This window comes from Drosophila eugracilis, unplaced genomic scaffold, assembly GCF_018153835.1.
Source record: "Drosophila eugracilis isolate 14026-0451.02 unplaced genomic scaffold, ASM1815383v1 contig_367, whole genome shotgun sequence".
NCBI lineage: Eukaryota > Metazoa > Arthropoda > Insecta > Diptera > Drosophilidae > Drosophila > Drosophila eugracilis.
This window is the reverse complement of record NW_024573224.1, coordinates 3,626,444-3,648,753: the sequence shown is the minus strand read 5'-3', so window position 1 is coordinate 3,648,753 and position 22,310 is coordinate 3,626,444. Positions and strand designations below refer to the sequence as shown.

The following is a 22,310-nucleotide window of genomic DNA, read 5'->3' as shown; positions in this document are numbered from 1 at the left end:
AGTTTGTTTTACTTTATTTTCTTTGAAGGCCTCTTATCATATCTCCACACACTTAGCAAAGTGAGACTTATTAACTTTAGAATAAAATAAAAATAAAAAGCAAGTTATTTAAAGAAAATATTATTTCGAATTTATTCCCAACTCACGTTCTTTGAGTATTCAACTAATTTTTGTTAATTATTAGATCAAATATAACAAATTGTTGTCATTGGAGCTTATCATAACAGGTGCCTCTTTTCAGATCACGTTTTATTTATCTCTGTTAAATACAGTGATATATCGATAACGAGAACCCTAGAGTATGTTATTTCTATTCAGCTTGATGAGTTTTTACTGTACTTAAAGGTATAGAAACCATATCACTTTCTTATCTACCAACAACATCCACAAGATTCGTTCCACCTTTATCCACAAACTTGATTCAGTGCCATGTGCTAGGTGTAGTTCCCACATGTATATATCTACATATTATATATACAAATCAGCTGATAAGCCAAAGTAAAGCTAAAAACAGAGAGAGCTTTATGGAAGCTCTGTAGGTCGCCCAGCCGTCACATGTTCCGCGCCCCACATTCTCGTTTCGATTGCCCCCAAAGTAAGTTGCTGCTCAGCTGCTTAGCTCTCGGTTTTTTAGTACTTTTAGCGCGGTCAGGTGACTTGGGAAAAAAGTAAATAATTTACAATGGGAACCGGCAGCAAGAACTATCAGGCTCCCGAATGGCTCACCGCGGAATTCCTACAGGATGTGCTGAAGGAGCACTTCAAGGAGGAGCAGCTGACGGTCACCGAGTTGATAATCAAGAGCGCCCAAGTTGGTGACCAGGCGGCGGGATTTGCCAGCGAAATGCACCGGGCCAGCTTCAATCTTCAAAGGGGTTCAGCGGCCAAGAGCAAGTTCTCGGTGATTGTAAAAGATCATCCCAAAGGGCAAACTGGTGCCGTGGCCCAGAGGAGTAAACTCTTCAAACGCGAGATCCTGGCCTACAAGGAGGTCCTACCACGAGTCCAGGCCCTGCTCCAATCTATCGGAGATCAAACGAAAATCGCCCCCACATGCTACTACACCACGGAATCGCCGGAGCCGTTCTTGATTCTGGAAGATATGCAGTTGTCCGGCTTCGAGAATTTCGAGCGGGGTCGTCTGCTTAACCTAGACTACGTATTGCCCACCATTGAGAAGGTCGCCAAGTTGCATGCCTGCAGCGCCCTCATCGCCCAGGAGAGCCCAGAGGTGCTGGAGTTCTTTGACGAAGCGCCTATCTCCCGGAATCCCGACCGCCGTGATTTTCTGACCTTTTTCCCAGTAAACATTCGCTGCGTAGCCGAGGAGGTGGCTCATTGGAAGGGCTACGAAGAGATTACCGAGAAGATGTTCAAACTGGCTGAGAGTGTCCTACAGAGGGCGCTGGCCATGTTTGAGAATTCTGGCAAGGAATTCCGCGTTTTCAACCTCACCGATCTGTGGATCAACAACCTTTTGTTCCACATCAACAACGAGACCAAGGAGCCAGACGATGTGGTCACGGTGAGTCATGCATATCTAAGTGATTTAAAAGAAAACGTATTAAAATAACTCATATTGTGATTACAGTTGGACTTCCAGTTGGCTTATGTGGGATCCCCAACCATTGATCTCAACTACTTCCTATACGGCTCTCTAAACGAGAATGTTCGCAAAGTTCACTTTAAATATGTCGTTCGGGAGTACCAGAGGGTGCTCCAGCAGACCCTGGAGAAGCTAAACTATAAAGGACACATTCCCTCTCTTAAAGAAATTCACATCGAGTTGATTAACACTAGCCTAATGGGTGTCATCGGAGCTACTTGCTTGACCCCCTTGATTTTCAGGGAAGGAGCTGGTTTTGAAAACCTCGAGGACCTTAACTCCCGCACCGAGAGCGGTGATCGTTTCCGCCGAGAAAATGTTGAGAACCCCAAGTACCGGGCTTTCCTGCAGCGAACTATCAAAGAGTTTGAACTCTCCGGATTCTTGGATGAATAATTGACAGAGGCGGAGAGAGTAGCTGATAGACAGAGAGAGTAAATTACATTCGATCAAAAGTATTCGGGCTTCCATATAGAGTAAGCTTTAAATGTTTCACACATAGAGTATTTTCCACACACAAATAAAGTACTAGACATTGTTTATTAAAAGCTCTGACATTTTATTAAAAACTAAAGATTATCTTAAAAGCACCAGTTAACGTTATCATAGACCTAAGTTAAATATTATTTTGTCCATCTTCTAACTATCATTGCAATAACACATGATTGATAACCTGCCTATTGAGTAACTAGCTCTTTAATCTAGATCTACAGATCCTTAAAATATCCCATTTCTTCGTATTTGGGCAAAAGTTTTTTAACTTCCTCAACGTAGGAATCTAATAAGAATGCTTTCTCCCTAGTGGCCGTGTCTTGAATTATTTCACTCATTTTCAACGTATTTGCTTTAATAGCCAGAATCATGGGCAGAAAAGTGGTCATTAGGAAAAAGTCTGTGAAAATTTAAAGAAATACTTGAATTATTTATAATTTAAATTAAAAGAAATAACTTACCATAGTACTTGTGGCGGTGGATTTGCTTCCACAGACCAGCTTTCGTAGGCATCTCAGCCTTGTAGCCAATTTTCTTCAAGGTTTCAACCAAAACGGAAAAATAATAGTTAATAATATCTTTACCAAGATCCCATCGCTGCTCTGGCTCCATAAGCATGTAAATGGAATAACTAAGATCGATGGTAATAGGGCAAAGATTACAGATTTGGAAATCCACAAACATGACATCCCCGTTCTCCTTGAACATCATATTCCGGAGATGGAAGTCACCATGACACATCACGTAGTATCCATCGGATTGATAGTTTTTCCGGAACTCCTGCATCACATCAGCCATACGCTGTAGATAGTCAACTTTTATTTTCTCAAAGTACGGCTTATATTTGGTGACTTCCGGAATCTTGTCTAACGTTTTCAGGAAAGTATCCATTCCGGATGTAACCATTGGATCCGACATCAGAGTTGGCATCTCAATCAAACCATATTGGAATTCTTTTAGGAACTCAGGTTGCTCGTTCATAAGTTTCATGCTAACTGCATGCCATTTGGCCAACTTGGTAAATACATTTTTTAACTCCACTTCTTTCACAGGACGATTCCGAATGACGGAGTATCCTTGCGGAACGAGATCCTCGAATATCATCACCTGCCTTGGCGCCAAACTGTGATAGATACAGGGGACATATAGCTGGGTATTGTCCCCGGCCTCCCGCAGAATCCTCTCGAACTCGGGCAAAGCCTTGGTGTAGGCTCCAATTTCGGTGGAGAACAAATGCGACTCAGACAGCATATCCTTCTTGTGACCCTCCTGCTCGGGCATTGTCTTAATGATAAGGGGCTTAACGAATTTCCCCTTCGACGTGGTATACTCAGCCGTAGTACGGAACATAACACTAGCATAGTGATCGCCCTGTGCACTAGCAGGAGTGATCTTCAGATCGGTTACATTCAGTTCCGGCGAGTTTTCATAGGCGCTGAGCACGTCACCAATAAACTTGGCATTCAGCCATTCTGGAGCCACCAACTCGTCGGGATTGAATTGTTCCGCATCTACGTTATCTGGCATATTTGTATTTGTTTCGCTGACTGACAATCTATATGTTCTCGGAATACCGAACGATCAGGTTATACTAAACCCGACTGGTTTGCCGCTCATTTTAAAGGTTTGCCAAGAGAGCTTTTAGAATTGGTTTGTAGCTTTTCTCAAATGAAACTTTTCAATTTCGTATGAAATTCACATTCTCGTACCTATCTATCTTATCAAAATGCTTTGAAAGCTACATTAAAGGATAAATACTATTTGATTAGTGGAAAGTTAAAAAATAATCTGATAACTAATCAAAAAGTTTATCGGAAAACAAATACAAATGATTCTAACAAACAAATCTGTTTGTTTTTGCAAACACGGAAATATTCAATAAAAATAATCATATTTTTTAATTTTATGATTAGTAAGCATGAGTATAGAAAGCGACGACTATAATTGGTTAAGTCCTATCCAATGAGTTGCACATTGTACTAGTCCATGACAGTGTGAGTTTCTGATGAACTAATAGCAAGCTATTTTTAATATACTCTTTCCATTCGGTTATATTTTTTTATTTTTAAGAAAAAGAGTATATTTCTTGTGATCAAAACAATACCATTAGGTTACATTGGAAAAAGTTTTTTATTTCTTCCCAGAGGGCGTCACAAACTGCCATTGAACTTCACCTTGTACTAGACACTTCACAATCGTTTACAATTGGTACTTTAGATAGCAAAGTGTTTTGAGCAAACAGTTCAATCAATTTCCAGTTCTATAGATATTTTATTAAGTGTTATAACTATTTACTTCAATTCCAATTTATATAAGGCTATAGAGTTTTTAATTAAAGTCATATAACAGTTTACTGTCTTAAAAGTAATAAATTACAGATCATTAAAGTAACCAAGTTTTTCATATTTTGGCAACAGTTCAGAAACCTCTTTGACATAAGAGTCAAAAAAGTAGGACTTTAGGCGAGCCTCTGGATTTTGAAGAGCTTCATGCATTTTCAGAGTATTGTTTTTAACGCCCAACATCAGTGGCAGCAATGTGGTTATCATAAAGAAATCTATAATTAAATATATAAAATATGTTACTTTATAAAGATCTAAGCCTAAAAAGAGCCTTCTTTACCATAATACTTGTTGTGTTGTATTTGAGACCACAGTCCATTTTGGGTAGGCATCTCCCCCTTTGTAACCAATCTTTTTAAGAGTCTCAAGCAAAACCGAGAAATAGTCGTTGATCAGGCTTATACCCATCTCCCGGCGGTGTTGCGGCTCCATCAACATATAGATGGAGTAAGTTAGGTCAATGGTGATGGGTACCAGGTTGCAGAACTGGAAATCCACCAGCATAACGTCATCGTTGGCACCCAACTTCTTGTTATGCCTAAACATCATATTGCGAAGATGAAAGTCGCCGTGGCACAGGACATAGTACCGATCATTCCGCCGATATTTATGGTACTCATGCATCTCAACCTGCAGACGCTCCATGTAATTATCTTTAATCTTTTCGAAATGAGGCTTATATTTCCTCAATTCTGGGATTTTATCCAGAACTTTAATGAAACTACCCATGGCAGTAGTTATGAAAGGATCAGCTTGGACCGTTGGCATTTCAAAGAAGCCATACTTGTACTCCTTCAGGAAATTCGGTTGCTGATAATAGGAATTTAAAGAATTAAAAAGGAATAATCATAACACAGAAATTATTAACCTCATTGATCAATTTCATGCTGACTGCATGCCATTTGGCCAGTTTGGTGTAGGCCAACTTTAAATCCCCATCCGAGGGAGGACTATTCCGAATGACGGTATATCCCTGCGGCACCAGATCCTCGAATATCAACACTTTTCGCGGCGTTAGGCTGTGATAAATACAGGGCACAAAAAGCTTAGTATCATCTCCTGCTTCCCGGAGAATCCTCTCGAACTCTGGAAGGGCATGGCAGTACATTCCAATCTCAGTTTCGAAGAGATGAGACTCAGCCAACAACTCCTTTTTGTGACCGTCCTGCTCTGGCATCGTTTTGATGATCAGCGGTTTGGTAAACTTTCCCTTCGAACTTGTGTACTCCACTTTGGTGCGGAACATAACACTGGCATAGTGATCTCCCTGCGCACTGGCCGGTGTGATCTCCAGATTTGTCACCTTAAGATCCGGAACACTTTCATAGACACTTAAAATTCCACCGATGAACTGAGCATTCAGCCAAGCAGGCGCCTGGAGCTCATCGGCATTATATTCAATATTTTCGACTCCCATTTGTAAAATAATATTATAATTTCAAGAGCAGAACCTTACCGCTAGAATTCTAAATTGGCAATGAAAAACTTTTGTATGAAAACGATTGCTTTAAATATAACAAGTCGAGCTTTTTATAAACTTTTAAGAGGGTTGTATAAGTTTTTAATTTGTACTTTATCTTATCAATACATTTCTATCTCTCTTCAGTTTAAATTAGTTGTTAAGAAAACAAGTTATTTTTATAAGATTTTCATTATATTTTTAGTTTTTAGTGCGAAAAACCTACTCATTGTTAGTTTTCTATAGAAAACAATACGAGTATACAAGGAATTTGAATATTTTGTGCTTCTAAGGAAATTCCTATGAATGAATATTTTTTAAGTGAACTTTTAAATCTGTAACATTCTAGACACCTACAATAGTTTATAGAACAAAAACTGTGAGATAACAAAAAATATTGTGCAACCGTATTTTCCAGCTCGATGACGCGTCACTAAGAGTTAAAGTAATCTACTCATTACATACTTATCTAACTGGTAACATCTTTATACATATTAAACTTATTAAAATTCTTTTAATCATTTATACAATTTATTAAAACTAAATCAGGCATATTGCTTATTATCAAAATTAACCTGTAACACCTTTACTACAAATAATTCTCCAATGTTAGAGACCCTCAAAATAGCCGAGTTTGTCGAATTGAGGCAACAGTTTGGTGACATCTTCAACGTAAGTGTCCATGAAGTAGACCTTTTGACATATTTCCGGGTTAGGGACTATTTCATGCATCTTATAACTTTTTGATTTTACTGCCAGAATCGGAGGAAGAAAAGTGCTTAACAAGAAGAAATCTAAAATTGAAAAAAGAAATTAAGTTTCCCTATAAACGTTTTTTTCAATGACAATAATAACTTACCAAAATACTTATTTCGCCGGATTTCCTCCCAGAATTTTGATTCGATTGGCATATCACCTTGGTATCTGATGCTCCTTAGAGTGGCCAGCAAAACATTAAAATAATAGTCAATTAAGTCCTTTCCCATTTCTCGGCGCTGTTCTGGCTCCAGCAACATATAGATGGAGAATATCAAATCAGAGCTAATGGGACAAACATTGCTCAACTGGAAATCCAGCAGCATAGCATCCTCATGGACTCCCGTCTCCCTATTGTTCTTGAACATTATGTTGCGTATGTGGAAGTCACCATGGCTCAGCACGTAGTACGTATCAAGCCTCCGATTTTCGCGATGTTCTAGCCACTCATCTTTCAATCGTTGCAAATAACTATCTTTAATTTTTTCAAAATGAGGCTTGTACTTCTTTAACTTCGGTAATTTGTCCAGCATTTCTATAAATTTGTAGATGCCAGAAGTTATGAAAGAGTCTGTCTGGATGTTAATCCCATCAAAGAGTCCATATTTAAACTGCTCTACTAGTTGAGGTTGCTGGTGGAAACAAAAAGCCATTTAAAGATCATTAAACTTCTGCATTAAACTATACAAACTTACCTCCTTGATAACTTTCATGCTGACTGCATGCCACTTCGCCAGCTTGGAGAAGGCTGTTTTGAGCTCCACCTTTTCAACGGGACGTGTCCGGATCAATGAGTAACCCAATGGAACCAGATCCTCGAATATCATCACCTTGTGCGGTTCAAGGCTATGGTAAAGGCAGGGTACGAATAACTTTGTCTTATCCCCAGCTTCCCGTAAAATCCTCTCGAACTCCGGTAGAACATGACAGTACATCCCGATCTCAGTTTCGAACATATGTGATTCCTTTTTGGGTCCCTTCGGCTCCGACTCCGTCTTGACAATAAGGTGTTTGGAGAACTTTCCCTTCGCGGTGGTATACTCCACAGTAGTTCGAAACATTAGGCTGGCATAGTGATCTCCCTCGAAGCTTGCGGGTCTGATTTTCAAATCAATCACTTGCAGCTCTGAGGCCTCTTCGTGCTCGCTTAGAATTTGTCCGATAAACTGGGAATTGAGCCAAGAGGGGGGCTCCAGTTCCTCTTTTATGAATTGTTCTGCATCTATCTTGTCACTCATTTTGTTTACTATTACACAATCTAATTTCGAAAAGTGCCACGGCTGTTCTGAGTGCTATAGTAGTTTGATATGAGAACCCCGATCACGGGCTTGGCCAATTTGAAGCAAAATGATTCAGCTTTCAAAATGCTTTTCCCAAGCTTATTTCATTTCATCATGTAAACTTATAAAGCTCTTTTGCCAACAAAAAACGAAATTATTAATGGTTTTATCTTTAGGAATACATTTAAATAAATTTCTTTACTTGAAAATTAAAAAAATATTATTACTTAAGGAAAGCAAACCACTTGATAGTCTTACATGCACAAAAGGTGTGTACTTCAGCAACAAATTTATACCAAAACCTTAGTTTTGCAATCAATAGATACACTTAAGGAATCGTTTTGATTATTAAAGTTTTTACCTACTGCCGGTATCCCTATCAAACTGATTAGAACACAAATAGAATGAGCCATTCAATTAAGTGACGACATATTACTTTCAGGTTAACAACACTTTTCTTTATACCGATTAACTTTTTATTATTTTCTATATTTATTGTATAAGTTGTACCGCGTATAATGGATATTTACAATATATTGCATATACATACCTAAATTAACTAAACTATGTAATTTGTCTATATATAATATAATAAAGGTCATTACTCCTCACTGATCCACATCAAGCAATCCCTCTGCCTCGAAACCTGGAAGAAGTTCCCTTAGAATCCTTTGAGAAATCGGATTGACATAGCAGGCATTCTTGAAGTTGGTGGCCCGCTGATTGTTCTCCATCAGGGCATTGAAATCTGCATCGGCGGTCTCTACGTTTCGCTGAATTGGGAACACCGAGATAGATGTGTGAGCAGCTGGAAGTTATGATAAGCAATTATGATTAGTTTCCTGACTATATCATTTTAAGACTCTTAACTCACCATAGAACTTCTTTTGCTGCAATTGCTGGTGGAATTGGTGAAGGCTGGGAATGGAGGCCTGGTACTGCAACTTCCTTAAAGTATCCGTGAAAAATCCGAAATAGTAGGCAATCAGATGCTCCTGATGGTTCTGATGCAGGTCGAACTCCAGCGAAGTGTTCAGAAAATAGAAAAGATCCAGAGCCGGCGATCCCCAGGCTGTGTATTGAAAGTCAATAATGACGACATCCAATGGCTCTCCGGATTCCTTATCGTATTTCACAAGCACATTGTTGGTCCACAGATCTCCATGGGCCAAGACATTAATGTGTCCCGGTGTGATGTCAAAGATACGTTTTCCTAATTCCATGTAAATGGGCACCAGTGCCTCCATCTTCTCAGCGTACTTCTCATATCCTGGCCACTGGGCCACACGACGAGTGGCTGCCTGGAACATACCAACGAATGCATTTTCATAGTTATCGGTGTACCGGTTGAAGAATCCCCGATCATAGCTCTCCAGATTGTGATTCTCGCGTTCATTGAGGACAGCCGAAGTGGCATGCATCTTGGCCAGCTTTCTAAGCACAATTTTGGCCAGCTTAAGATCCAAGCCGATCAAACGATCCGGCATTACAAAGCCACGTGCATTCAGATCTTCGAAAATCAGTGCTGAATTATCAATGTCAACGGCCATGGTTTCGGCGAAGATTTGCTCAGTATCGCCAATTTCCAGGAGGAGAGTCTTCTGCTTGGGCAAAACCTGCTCATAGATAGTCATCTCCCGATTGAAGATGTCGTAGGGCGCCATGGCATTCTGTGCAAATTCATTGCCTTCAAATGTGGACTTCACTATGTAGTGGCCAAGTTGGGAACTGCCATCGCTGCGGGTGAACTGTGCCTTCACCCGGGTCAGAACTCCACCGTAGTTTTCACCTTTGCCCAGGGCAGGATTCACCTTAACCCAGTTGATCCGGATCCTTTGATCCTTGTAGTATTTTCGCAGGGCATCCTGCAAATAGCTCTCTGTTAGCCATTCAGGAGCATCCAAGAAAACAGAACTTGGAGCCGCAGGAGACTCAGAAACTGTTAGCTTGGGAATGGCATCAAGGGCACCAATCAGATCCGAAACCGACATATTGAAAGTGATCTTTTACAGTGAGAGCTATGAACGAAATTGTGCCGAAAACTCAGAGTCCAGACGCTTTTATGGCAAAATTTTAGACGAGGTGTAAACGTATTCCGGCTCTCAGATATGCAACTGTGTATATCTGAGGGCCTGCCGTCAAAATTGTGATTAAAATAACCATAAAATCCGTGAATTTGTAGCTGTGAAAGTGCGCAGATTACACTTTTTATTGGATGCCCCATCCCCAGCACCAGAACCCATTTTGGCATCCGCCCCGTGCCTCCACAGTCCAGTAACCGGGAAAATAGGTCTCACCTCTCACGCCGTGGCTACTGCCTAATTGCGAATTGTTTGAGTTTGCCAAAGGCAAGCCAGTTGATCTTTATAGCACTTGCTGTGGGTTTAGGGCTGCACAAGTGTTTTGTTTGGTAATTACCCCAGCTCACAAATGCTAAACGATTCCCAGCCTTATCATTCCAAATGCGAGTGATTTCTCAAAATGCTAACGTCAGACGCTACAAAAAACTTGGGAATATACGAAAAATATACAATTTCAAGATGATATATAATAAATGATAAACCTTTTTACAAAAGATTTACAAATCTTAGAATTAAAAAAAAATATATAAAAATGTTTAAATATTTATCTCATATAAACTATATTTCTCGACTGCTATCTTTTAAAATAAACTGAAGATAATTTTTAGAAAGACATAAAGTATCCAATTTTTGAAATCAAATCTACATTTTCTTGTTTAAAGAATATCCAAATATGATAATATTTCTACTGTTTCCATCGTTTTCCCCTGATTTGCCTTTTAAGTTGAAATTATTTCGAAAACTTTTTGAAAAAAGGTTTGATATTTACATACAAAATACAGAATTATCTATTTGAGGAACATTATTTAAATGGTTTTTTATAACATAGCTTACTTTGTCGGTATTTCCTTGACAAATTATGTTTACTTTGTCTAGGTAAATATGAGTATTTAAACTATTTTCTCAATGGTTTATAGCTTAATAATAAAAGTTTTACTCATAGTTTGTAAAAGTCACTCATTAGCCAAATGAATGATAATTTTAATTAGTTATACGTCAAACATAAACCAAGTAAGCATTTTCTTCGAGCTTTATTTTTAATATCAAAAATGTTTATAAAGTATTTAACGACTTTGTAAGTACTTTCTTGTAGAAAACATATTTTAATCCGTATATTAATCATATAAAATTAAATAAATTTTACCAACTATATACAAACGTCTGGTTAAATATTGAAACAGTTACTAAGGGAGTCTGGGCAAACAGGCAACTGATATATCATAGAACTTGTTGACACAATGCAATTCTGCAGCCCGGTGATAAAATGTCATCTTAAACGGAACGTGTAAGAATTGCCCATTAAAAAGGCTTACGTAAGGCAATGAGAGCAGTCGATTGCTAAATTATGATGATGAATGGGCATTCGCGTGATAAGTCAAGCAAAAAATTAAAACGGAATAGCAAAGTGGGCCTTAATCTTACGGACTTCCCATGAGCCCCAAGCGAAGTGGTACTTTTCCTGGGATTTGGGGTATCTCACTTCTATGTGTACGGTGGACGTCTGTTCCCGGCACATAAATCCAAAAATATATCTGCTTGAGCCGTAGTGTTGGGCAATGGCACGATTCTTGGCACACGATACGCATATTTGAGACCTGTTGCCAAACGGAGATAATCCTCAAGGCAAACAGCTAAGGCTATAGGTGCAATTGTTTGCCCTGGCATTTAGGCTAATAACGTCAACTGAAGTCGGCAGAAGAAAACGTCAAGAGCAAAAAATGGCAGATAGGAGCACAGAATCAAATACACTTTGAGAATAAAATAGTGCATTTTTTATGAGCTATTTAGTTAAAGATAATAAGAAATCCACCGAATGAAAGTAAATTAAAACAAAAATTGGTTGAAAGTAAAAACGAAGTGAATCTGCATGATTTAATATTTAGCTAAGATATTTCATATATATTTTCTGTTTCTACAAATTATTTTTCCGAGTGCGATGTTAAGTGCACTGTGATAAATGTACGTCATTTAGCTTAAGTATAAAAGCAGCCGAGCTTTGCTCGGTGCTCATTGTTCAGTGTGAAAAACTATATCAACTAAACAGGATGGCAGCAGCACCCGAGTGGCTAACCCACCACTATATTGAGCATGCCCTACGCTCCCACTACAAGGATGATGGACTAACCATAACTGAGCTGCAAATAAATCCCGCCCTGGGACCTGGAGAGAATTATGGAGGAGTTCTGACCCGAGCTCGGGTGCATTTCACACTTTCCAATCAGGAGAAGCAAATGCAGAACTTGATTGTAAAGACGGAGATTGATGACGATGAGTTGACCCAGGAGCTGATGGCGCCTTATGATATTTACAACAGGGAAATGACTATCTACCAGGAGGTGCTGCCCAAACTAAGGGAGCTGCTCAACGACATCGGAGATACGGAAAAGATTTTTCCCACCGCTATTTTTGTGGATCGCGAACGCATGGCCATTATCTTCGAAGATCTTTCCGTTGCTGGTTATGTAATGGCTGATCGAGTGCGTCGCCTCAACGAGGAGCACACCCATCTCATCCTGAGGAAGTTGGCCAAACTTCATGCCGCTTCAGCAGTTTTAAATGAGAGACAAAAGGGCAGCCTTGAGGGCTACGATCGGGGTTTCTTCAATCGGTATACCAATGCCTATAGTGGCTACTTTGTGGGCGGCCTTTTGGCAGCGGCCCGCTGGATGAGCAAGGTACCCAAGTTAGCTCATTATAGTGAGAAATTATTCGCCTTGGCTCCTCACTACATGGACATTGGCAAGGAATGCTTTGAACCCACCCCGGGTCAAGTAAATGTCCTCGCCCATGGAGATGTGTGGACCAACAATGTGATGTTCAAGTACGATCCAAACACGGGAAGACCTCTCGACGTGCTGCTCATTGACTTCCAGTATTCTTTTTGGGGTTCTCCCTGCATCGATCTCCATCATCTGTTCAATACGTCCCTGAAGGAGCCACTGCGTCGTGATCAACAGAGTGGGCTCTTCCAGTTCTACCATAACATTTTCAGTGAAACATTAAGAAAGCTTGACTATCGTCAGAATCCCATTCCCAGCCTACATCAATTCAAGTTGCAGGTGGAACAGAAGCGATTTTTCGGTGAGTTTTTCTCATATTTTTCCTTAAAATTATATCTTAATAATTGTTTTTTTTTAAAGCTATGCATTCGACAGTAGTGGTACAGCCTGTGATGATCAGCCAGGATCCCACGGATGCCTGTTTTAATGCCTTGATGAACGATGACGAGCGTGGCATTCGGTTCAAGAACCGATTATATAACAACCCCACTGTTCAGCAAAATCTCCACTCAATGGTACCATTCTTCGATAGAAAGGGACTGCTGGAAGTGAATCAGACCTGTTGAGGAATTAAGATAAATGTTTTTTAATAAGCTTCCACGTTATATAAGTTTGATTTTAGATTAATTATTTAAGAAAATCTTCTATTCAAATATAGAAAAATAAATAAATTTTTTTTAATTTAATTATGAGCTCTTGATCGTCCTTGAAGTCTCATCTGCTTCTTAATAGCACAAAAAGTTTAAGAACTAAATGTTTCGTACTTCTTAGATAGGTTTTCGAAATATAATATCACTCATATGCAATGATAAGTCATCTTCCTGATAAAAGCATCATTCCACAATTTGACTTACAATTAAAAAACATTTTTTTAAGACTTTAATATGTTTTGTAGGCGTTAAAATTTTTAATTTTATTAAGATTTTAGTCACAAAACTAAAATATATTTTTCCCAAAAAAAGGGTGTGTCACAGAAGTTTCAAATGAGACAGTCCTATGCCCAAAAGTTTGCAATATAAGTCTCTTAAAATCCAAATATTATAATTAGTTGAAAATAATCCGATTTTTCACAGATAAGATTAAGAACTCACATTAAAAAGTCCCCTCTTTCTATGTATTTCAGGAGTGCTGTTATCGATAACACCTAAAAGTATGCAATGTAAATCCTTTATTCTTTGCTGACTATCAGGAAAAGCACTTGAAAATGATTTTAATTGTTTATACTTCTGGTTCATTCCGTGGCGAAAATCCTTGTGAAATATTAAGCTCACAATAAACAAACAAGCAATTGTTTATGTATAAATAACCCCCAACAAGCGAAACCCACTCAAATCTATTCACGTTTGTATGGGCTTAACTATGCTAATGGGTAGATGGATTTATGGGTTGGAAGGCAGATTACTTTGACGGCGGGAACGAGAGCGATCTTTAAACGCCACGTCAGCAACTTTTGCGTTAAATTACGGCAAGGCACACTTACATCATATATAGAAGCGTGCACCGATGGGCGGTGTTATCTCATCCGCCCGAGTGTCGCTCTCTGAGCTCTGCCTTTATCTAGTCAGCTTTTGGATACTCGCGAATCTCTAACGTAGGAATCGAAATGTACGGGTCTAGCATCTACGTAATTGTCTGAGTCGGCTTGCTTTACGGCTACCATAATGTGGGATCTGTCGTCGTCGAGATTGTGCCTTCTGCCTGCCTATAAATGGAGCCTCCGGCACAGTCCAGCGATCCAGAATTCAAGTTGAGCATCAACATGGTAGAGCAGGGTAAAGAAGACGCTACCGACTTTCATCCGGCGCCAGTTTGGCTGGATGAGCCGTATCTGGAACGACTGTTGAAGGATCTAAAAAAGGATCAGGGCCTGAAGATCACAGATCTTGAAATTAAGCCCGCCACTGCCAAAGGTGATAATTATGCCAGTGTAATGACACGTGTGAAGATTTTGTACTTGAAAAGCGGTGCTAAAAGCCCTGAGACTGAGTACTATATTGTGAAGACCACGTACGAAAACGATGCCTTTGCCTCTGGCATATTCTCCCAGTACCAGGTCAGCACCACTGAAATGCGAATGTACGAGAAAATCCTTCCCCAGTTGACGTCCCTCATCACCAAGACTAGCCAGCCTGAAAAACTCTTCGCTGAAACTTTGCATGTTGACTATGAGCACGAGGCTATAATCTTTGAAGATCTCGGTGTGTCCAACTATGTCCTAGCCGATCGACTCATTGGCTTTGATCTGGAACACACCCGTTTAGCACTCCGTAAGCTGGCCAAAATGCATGCCGCTGCAGCTGTTTTGAACGAACGTCAACCCGAAGTTCTGACCAAATTCGATCATGGCATCTTCAATCGCCACACTCGAGGCTTTGCGCCCTTCTTTGTGAATATGGTGGGCGTAGCGTCGGATTTTGCCCGTGAATGTCCAGAACTGGGTGAGCACTATGCAAAGAAGTTGAAGGAGCTGCAGAAGCGTGTAATGGAGTACACCGAAAGAGTCTACGATCCTCAGCCTGGTGAGTTCAACACCTTGGTGCACGGTGATTACTGGGTAAACAATGTGATGTTGCGCTATGGAGAGGACAAGAAGCCCCTGGACATGACCCTGATCGACTTCCAGTTCTGCAGCTGGTCCTCGCCGGCAGTGGATCTTCATTATTTCTTTAACACATCAGTACAGAGCGCCATTCGTTTTGAGCAACAGGATGAACTGATTCAGTACTATCACTCAGTACTCGTGGAAACGCTTAAGGATCTCAACTTTGGTGGCTACACTCCCACGTTGAGGCAGTTTATCTTGCAGCTGGAAAAGGGTAGATTCTTCGGTAAGCTTATAAGTTAGTTTGTTAATTTAACAATTTAATAAATTTATCTTTTTAAATAGCCGTCACAGTATCCCTGGTCTGCCAGGCCATATTGACTAACGACCAGACCGCCGATGCCGACTTCAATGCCCTGATGAAGGATGACGAACGAGGTCGTAACTTCCGAAAAGTTTTGTACACCAATAAGAGATTGCAGGATAATCTCAAGCACATGCTGCCACGCTTCGATCGAAGCGGTCTACTAGATGTAACCGACTGAACGGGACTAATCCTTTATGAGTGATTCTCTTTTTATCTTTACAATAAATAGAATATATATATAAAATAAAGTTTTAATTTTGAACATCAAATAGTAATGTATTTTATTTGTCTAAAATAAAAAAAAACTATATTTAAATGGGTTTACTCTTCTCACTATTTTATAGTGACTATATCATAAACTAGCTTATGAAAAATCCAGATAAACAGTGGCAACGGTGCGTATGAGAGATAATTAAAGCACTACAAATAAACTTAGTCTTCTACTTATACAATCTACTTTATTTAAAATAATAAATTGACAACAAACAAAGTGAAATTTTCATTGTCAACACTGTTAAGTGCCTTTCAGCTTTTACTTAATCTATATAATAAAGAGAAGGTTTGTTTTCATTAGTATAACATATAATATAGAATATAATATAGAATGCATTTTATTGTATTTGCTAAGACACCTTATGTTAATCATTTTACGTAGCTGCCTCATTTCTATTTCACCACGATTCAAGAGCTTGTAACTGTTATCTGTAATTTTTACTGTCGTGTGAACGACTTGTTTGTCAGGGGGTTAGCACTATCTTGTCGTAATCAAGAAAACCCTTTGCTATCAGTCAAGAACAGTGTTTATGATATGAAAAGGTCAGTTATGGCCTAAATAATCGCAGCTATTGCAATTATTATTATCAGTTGACACTCGTAGACTACTGATAACTAATTTCCAAGAAAATTCGCTTGCAATTAGAAACGGCGGAATTTGTTTAAATACTTTGCACTAGAACTAACAGTTTTATTTGCTTTAACTATTCACATTTTTATCACATATCATCTAGCAATCCGAACTGATCCAGAAAACGTAGTGTTATACTAAGTTTCTTTTTAACGGCTTCTGACTCATAAACAGAGTCCTTGAATCGCATACCACTCTCGGAATCGGAAAGGATCTGCTCAATAGATGCATGCTCTTTGCCCTCGTACTGCATGACTGGCTCAAAAAGCAGAGAACAGAAGACAGCTGTGGATATATAGGATTTAAAGTAAGTAATTTACAGATCAGTAAAGAATAATACTCACCATAAAATCCTCTCGAGCGGAACTGCAGTTGGAAATCGAACAGGCTGGGTATCCGACCAGAATATTTCAATTTCTTCAAGGCGTCCACTAACTTATAGTAATAAAACTGAACCAATTCCGTCTGATGGTCGAAACGAAGATGATCCTGCAGCGAGGTGGCGAAGAAGTAGTGCAGATCAATGGCCGGGGAATTCCAAAGGCAGAACTGAAAGTCGATGAATATCGCATTTATAGGATGATCTTTTTCGTCGTATTTAAACATAAAGTTGGTGGTCCACAGATCTCCATGAGTTAGGGTTAAAAAGTCACCGGGATTATTCGTCGTTGATTTCTCGCCATAATCCATTAGCCGTTCAACAAGCCGATCTATTTTGGCCTTGTAACGCGGTCCCAACTCCTGATCGGAGCTAAGAGAGCGGGAAAGAGCCTCCAGAAGATTGATCATGATTGGTCCGTAGGCACGAGTGTATTTGTTGAAAAATCCGCGATCATAGTTCTTCGCATAGATCCCCGGACGACGTTCAGCAAGAACTGATGCAGCTGCATGAAAACTGGCTAGCTTTTCCAGCAACAGATGTGTATGCTCCAGGTCCACTTTTGTGCGGCGACAGACAACCTTGTAATGATCCAACGACATGTCCTCAAAAATAATCGAATCTCGCTCCCGATCCACATTTATGGTGGCTGCAAAAAACTTTCTTGGATCCTTCAGCTCATTTCTAAGTATATACGCCAGTTGAGGCAAGATGTTCTCGTATACATCCATTTCTCGAGTGTAGACACCATAATTGATAAGCACATCGCCAGCAGGTTCGCGGTCCGCGAATGTGTTCTTGACTAGAAATGTTAGGGCTTGCTTATCCTTGGTCTCCTTCGTGGTGTATTCCACATTGATGCGGATTATCACACTAGTATAGTTTTCTCCGTTGGCAATGGCTGGCTTGGCGTGCAGTTTCTCCAGCTTCAGGGAACTATTTTTCAAGTAGATGCCCAGTTTCTCCTGGAGATAGTCCGAGGTGAGCCAATCAGGCGTCGGGTGAACTTTGTGATTATCTTTCTTGGACATGATCTAAACTGCAACTCGGGTATTTTATTTCTGAGAGCTCTCGTATGGAGGTGCACCACTTTTATAGCCATGCCAGGTATACATAATAGGTATAGTATCTCGTGGCGAATAGCGTTGTCATGGACAAACAACAATTGAATAATTTTCGAGTCTAGCCGAATGGTCACGTTTTTTACAATGTATTTAAGTATTCTCCTGAAATCTCAAATGCCTATGTTTCCTGACTGATAAGCGCACCACTTTTGAACACTTTTCCTTTTAAATATTATTGATCAGATATATATATATATAACGCACTGTGTAAGGTATTCAATTATCGGTGATTTTAAACCGTTTTTCAGGAATTTCCCCTTATCGTTAATTTCTAATGTCAATGTCAATACTATAAATACTATAATAGAAAACTATTTTATACGGGATTAGTGATGTTCGTATGTCCCAACCCTACAAATATTTACAATTAACAACTGTCTACCGAGACTACCCATGTTAATAATTTACTTTTAATAAAAGTTAATCTTACGTATACAAGAGAATATAAGAGAATATTAAACAATCATCCAAAATGTATACTTTCCCGCATTTTAAACTAAAATTTCCACAATATTACTAAATTAACATATGTTAACTGATTTAATTATGAACTTTATTTTTGTATTTTACATAATGTCTAGAAGTCCCAGCTGGTCAAGGAACGGCAATGTGAAATGCATTTTTTTTCTGATTTCCTCCGACTGATAAAGGTCATCTTTGAACCGCATTCCCTTTTCCGAGGATGACATAATCTGCTCCATGGACGCCTCTTCCTTGCCATTGTACGACATCGAAGGCTCGAAGATCAGGGATGCAAATGCAGCTGAAAGATGAGAATATTAAAATACATGTTCAACATTATAAGTAGAGTCTACACACCATAGAAAGCTCTGTTCCGAAACTGCTGATGAAAGGCGAACAAACTCGGAACCTGTCCTGAATAGTTTACTGCTTTCAAAGCATCCTTAAGTCTATAGTAATAAAACTGAATAAACTCCGGCTGATTCTTTAAGCGGATATTTTCCTGCAAAGCTGTGGAAAAGAAATAATGAAGATCGATGGCCGGAGAATTCCACGCACTAAACTGGAAGTCAATAAAAATGGCGTTTGTGGGATGACCTTCGTCATCGTATTGAAACATAACATTTGTGGTCCAAAGATCTCCATGAGCCAGGGTCACAAAGTCCCCAGGAACAATAGACGTCGATCGTTCGCCGTAATCCATTACGTTGTCGACCAGGCGATCGATCTTTGCCTGGTAACGCTCACGCAACACCGGTTCCAGTTCTAGGGAACGTGATAGAGCCATCAGTAGATTCCTCATTATAGGCTCGTAGCCCCGAGTGTGTTGATTGAAGAATCCACGATCAAAATTCTTGGCGAAGATTCCCTGCTGACGCTCGGCTAAGGCTGCTCCGGCTGCATGGAAATTGGCCAGTTTCTCGAGCACCAAATATGTGTGCTCCAGATCCAACTTCTTTAGGCGATCGGCAACTCTATACCTGTCCAGCGAAAGATCTTCAAACATAATGGAATCACGTTTACGATCAACATTCACAGTGCATGCAAACAGTTTCCGGGAGTCACCGAGCTCGTTCCTCACAAGATCTGCTAGTTTGGGCAGAATCTGCTCATACATGTCCATTTCCCTTGTGTATACTCCATAATCCATAAGCACCTTCGCGGCTGGATCTCTGTCGGCGAAAGTTGTCTTAACCAGAAATCTAGTTGATTCCTTTCTGTTTGTGTTCTTCATAGTGTACTCCACATTGATCCGCGTCATCACACTGGCATAGTTCTCCCCATTACCAAGTGCCGGCTTAATGTCCAGATTCTCCAGGTTAAGGGAGTCATCCTTGAAGTATAAACACAGCTTTTCCTCTACATAATCCGGAGTTAGCCAAGCAGGTGTCAAATTTGGTCTAATATTGTTCTCCTGAGACATGATACTATCCATCGGGTGGGCCTTTGGTAACTGCGTTTTTTTCATTGGTTGTAGTTGGCTTTTATAGCCCTTCAATTACTCGATTACAAATGATAAGTACATTTTTATTATTCTAGTCCTATCTACCAATCTGTCATTCTTATCTATCAATCCTACTATCTAACAATTAAATTCATTTGAGATATACTATAAATTATTTCACACTACTTGGAATGTACCTATCTACCTATCTGTGTGAAAAATACGTACGTAAGACTTTAGGGCATGTGATTTGATTTAAGGATTAAAATTCGAGTTTATTTAGCATATTTTTTTTGGATTTTTTTTTTTACATATCGTCTAACAGTCCCAATTGATCAAAGAAAGGCAAAGACAGGCGCAATTTCTTTTGGTTTTCCTCCGTCTGGTAAACTGCGTCTCTTAACCGTTCACATTTTTCATCGTTGCTCATAAAGTTCTGTATGGATAGCTCCTCCTTGCCATTATACACCATGGTAGGCTCAAAAATGAGAGATGCAAATACAGCTGAAGAATTTGAAAAGTTAGAACGTGATATAAGCTAATTATGTGATTTTCACGAGATCTTACCATAAAAAGCTTTGGACCGGAACTGATGCTGGAACTCAAATAAACTAGGAACTTTACCCAAGTATTTTACCTTTTTCAAGGCCTCTGCAAGTTTATAGTAGTAAAATTGGACCAATTCCGTCTGATGCTGCAGACGAAGATTTTCATGAATAGAGGTCGAAAAGAAGTAGTGCAGGTCTATGGCCGGAGAGTTCCAAACGCTGAACTGGAAGTCAATAAGAATAGCATTTATCGGATGTCCTTGGTCATCGTACTGGAACATAACATTGGTAGTCCAAATATCTCCATGAGCCAGGGTCACAAAGTCCCCGGGACTAAGAGATGTCGAGCGCTCGCCGTAGTCCATTACGTTATCAATTAGACGGTCAATCTTTGTTTTGTAACGCTCTTTAAGATCCGGATTCAACTCTAGGGTATGAGACAACGCTATCAGAATATTCTTCATGATGGGTTCGTAACTCCGAACATGTTTGTTAAAGAATCCTCGATCATAGTTCTTCTCAAAGATACCAGGTTGCCTTTCAGCTAGAGCTGCTCCAGCGGCATGAAAATTAGCCAGTTTCTCGAGAACCAAATGGACGTGTTCCAAATCCAATTTCTTTACCCTGCAGGCCACCTTGTACTTCTCCAGCGAAAGATCCTCGAATACAATGGAGTCCCTCTCACAATCTACATTCACAGTAGCTGCAAACAGCTTCCGCGAATCACGCAGCTCATTCTTGACTATATCTGCCAAACGGGGCAGGATCCTTTCGTATATGTCCATCTCTCTCGTGTAGATTCCGTAGTTTAACAGTATATGGGACACGGGATCTTTGTCAGCAAAGGTGGTTTTCACTAAAAAAGTTACTGCCTGTTTATGCTTTGAGTCACTCGTGGTGTAGTCCACATAGATGCGGGTCATCACACTAGCATAGTTTTCTCCACTTGCTATCGCCGGCTTAATTATCCACATTCAAGGTTTCATTCTTAAAGTAGACTCTTAACCTTTTCTCAACGTATTCCTCTGTCAGCCACGCGGGCGCCTTATGTGACGTTTTCGCAGACATTATGTTGAGACTCTGCTAAATTTCCATCAGAAGTGCAATGCTTTTATATACGGACGAGATGCCAGGAATTGAAAAGATATCCGAGAGCAAATGCACGATTACTTATCAGCTTACAGCTCTTTGTTACATATTGCTTTGAACGAGTAGTACTGGCACAATCACTGAATAACACCTATTGTTCAGTTAGCTACATCACGTTTGATTTAAGAGTTCCTCTATGATAACTATCAGTTGTATTAGACATTTCTAGAAAACAAAGTTAAATTTACAAAATATATTAAAAACATCTGTTAGAGAGGCTGTAAATGAAACAAGCGTCTAACACTGTTGAGTTGATTTTTCGTACTGATTTTGTTGGGCCAAGCAGCCAAAGCAAAGACGGATGAGCAGCGGCGGGTTTATCAGCAGTTTCTAGTTTGTTTAGATTATCCAGTTTCGCATGCGCTTTACTGTTACTTTGTAGCGCATGCGCTTTTAGGAGCTTTGTAGAACTGAGTTAATTTGGTTTGATTTGAACTCGTAATACAAATTTGGATATTGAACTGCCTCGATGTATTTATTCTAAAGCAACTTAAAACTCTTAGTTGATCAACAGTTTTTTTCTTAAAATCCTAGCTTAGGTAGCTAACATGAGATTTGAAAATCCTTATCTCTAGACCCGCGGATCGGTATATCC

General features: G+C 39.6%; 10 protein-coding genes across 10 annotated transcripts; 3 read left to right on the top strand and 7 right to left on the bottom strand.

The window, feature by feature from the left end:
• The first annotated feature begins 584 nt into the window (after positions 1–584).
• On the top strand, positions 585–2,154 carry LOC108113781. Its single transcript, XM_017224484.2, has 2 exons — positions 585–1,525; positions 1,592–2,154. The coding sequence occupies exons 1-2, from the start codon at positions 683–685 to the stop codon at positions 2,000–2,002; spliced, it is 1,254 nt and encodes a 417-aa protein (XP_017079973.1). The 5' UTR covers positions 585–682; the 3' UTR covers positions 2,003–2,154.
• LOC108113782 lies at positions 2,128–3,668 on the bottom strand. The gene is made up of 2 exons (XM_017224485.2): positions 2,560–3,668; positions 2,128–2,498 (listed from the first exon to the last, which is right to left on the bottom strand). The coding sequence occupies exons 1-2, from the start codon at positions 3,623–3,625 to the stop codon at positions 2,314–2,316; spliced, it is 1,251 nt and encodes a 416-aa protein (XP_017079974.2). The 5' UTR covers positions 3,626–3,668; the 3' UTR covers positions 2,128–2,313.
• Positions 3,669–4,349: 681 nt separating this feature from the next.
• On the bottom strand, positions 4,350–5,857 carry LOC108113674. Its single transcript, XM_041818715.1, is given in 4 exon segments — positions 4,350–4,655; positions 4,721–4,781; positions 4,783–5,250; positions 5,309–5,857. Coding segments are annotated over 4 exon segments (1,263 nt in total). The 3' UTR covers positions 4,350–4,470.
• A 651-nt stretch (positions 5,858–6,508) lies between these two features.
• On the bottom strand, positions 6,509–7,893 carry LOC108113676. The gene is made up of 3 exons (XM_017224352.1): positions 7,351–7,893; positions 6,759–7,287; positions 6,509–6,693 (listed from the first exon to the last, which is right to left on the bottom strand). Exons 1-3 carry the CDS (start codon positions 7,891–7,893, stop codon positions 6,509–6,511), a joined length of 1,257 nt encoding a protein of 418 aa, XP_017079841.1.
• A 510-nt stretch (positions 7,894–8,403) lies between these two features.
• LOC108113814 lies at positions 8,404–9,951 on the bottom strand. Its single transcript, XM_017224522.2, has 2 exons — positions 8,810–9,951; positions 8,404–8,743 (listed from the first exon to the last, which is right to left on the bottom strand). Exons 1-2 carry the CDS (start codon positions 9,924–9,926, stop codon positions 8,544–8,546), a joined length of 1,317 nt encoding a protein of 438 aa, XP_017080011.2. The 5' UTR covers positions 9,927–9,951; the 3' UTR covers positions 8,404–8,543.
• A 2,094-nt stretch (positions 9,952–12,045) lies between these two features.
• Positions 12,046–13,482, top strand: LOC108113683. The gene is made up of 2 exons (XM_017224360.2): positions 12,046–13,097; positions 13,157–13,482. The coding sequence occupies exons 1-2, from the start codon at positions 12,062–12,064 to the stop codon at positions 13,360–13,362; spliced, it is 1,242 nt and encodes a 413-aa protein (XP_017079849.1). The 5' UTR covers positions 12,046–12,061; the 3' UTR covers positions 13,363–13,482.
• Positions 13,483–14,548: 1,066 nt separating this feature from the next.
• LOC108113681 lies at positions 14,549–15,974 on the top strand. Its single transcript, XM_017224358.2, has 2 exons — positions 14,549–15,624; positions 15,684–15,974. Exons 1-2 carry the CDS (start codon positions 14,556–14,558, stop codon positions 15,881–15,883), a joined length of 1,269 nt encoding a protein of 422 aa, XP_017079847.1. The 5' UTR covers positions 14,549–14,555; the 3' UTR covers positions 15,884–15,974.
• Positions 15,975–16,635: 661 nt separating this feature from the next.
• Positions 16,636–18,038, bottom strand: LOC108113809. The gene is made up of 2 exons (XM_017224518.2): positions 16,954–18,038; positions 16,636–16,894 (listed from the first exon to the last, which is right to left on the bottom strand). Exons 1-2 carry the CDS (start codon positions 18,017–18,019, stop codon positions 16,698–16,700), a joined length of 1,263 nt encoding a protein of 420 aa, XP_017080007.1. The 5' UTR covers positions 18,020–18,038; the 3' UTR covers positions 16,636–16,697.
• Positions 18,039–18,643: 605 nt separating this feature from the next.
• On the bottom strand, positions 18,644–20,042 carry LOC108113794. Its single transcript, XM_017224502.2, has 2 exons — positions 18,932–20,042; positions 18,644–18,875 (listed from the first exon to the last, which is right to left on the bottom strand). The coding sequence occupies exons 1-2, from the start codon at positions 20,040–20,042 to the stop codon at positions 18,679–18,681; spliced, it is 1,308 nt and encodes a 435-aa protein (XP_017079991.2). The 3' UTR covers positions 18,644–18,678.
• A 276-nt stretch (positions 20,043–20,318) lies between these two features.
• Positions 20,319–21,961, bottom strand: LOC108113795. The gene is given in 3 exon segments (XM_041818745.1): positions 20,319–20,522; positions 20,586–21,531; positions 21,533–21,961. Coding segments are annotated over 3 exon segments (1,245 nt in total). The 5' UTR covers positions 21,635–21,961; the 3' UTR covers positions 20,319–20,325.
• Positions 21,962–22,310: the final 349 nt, after the last annotated feature.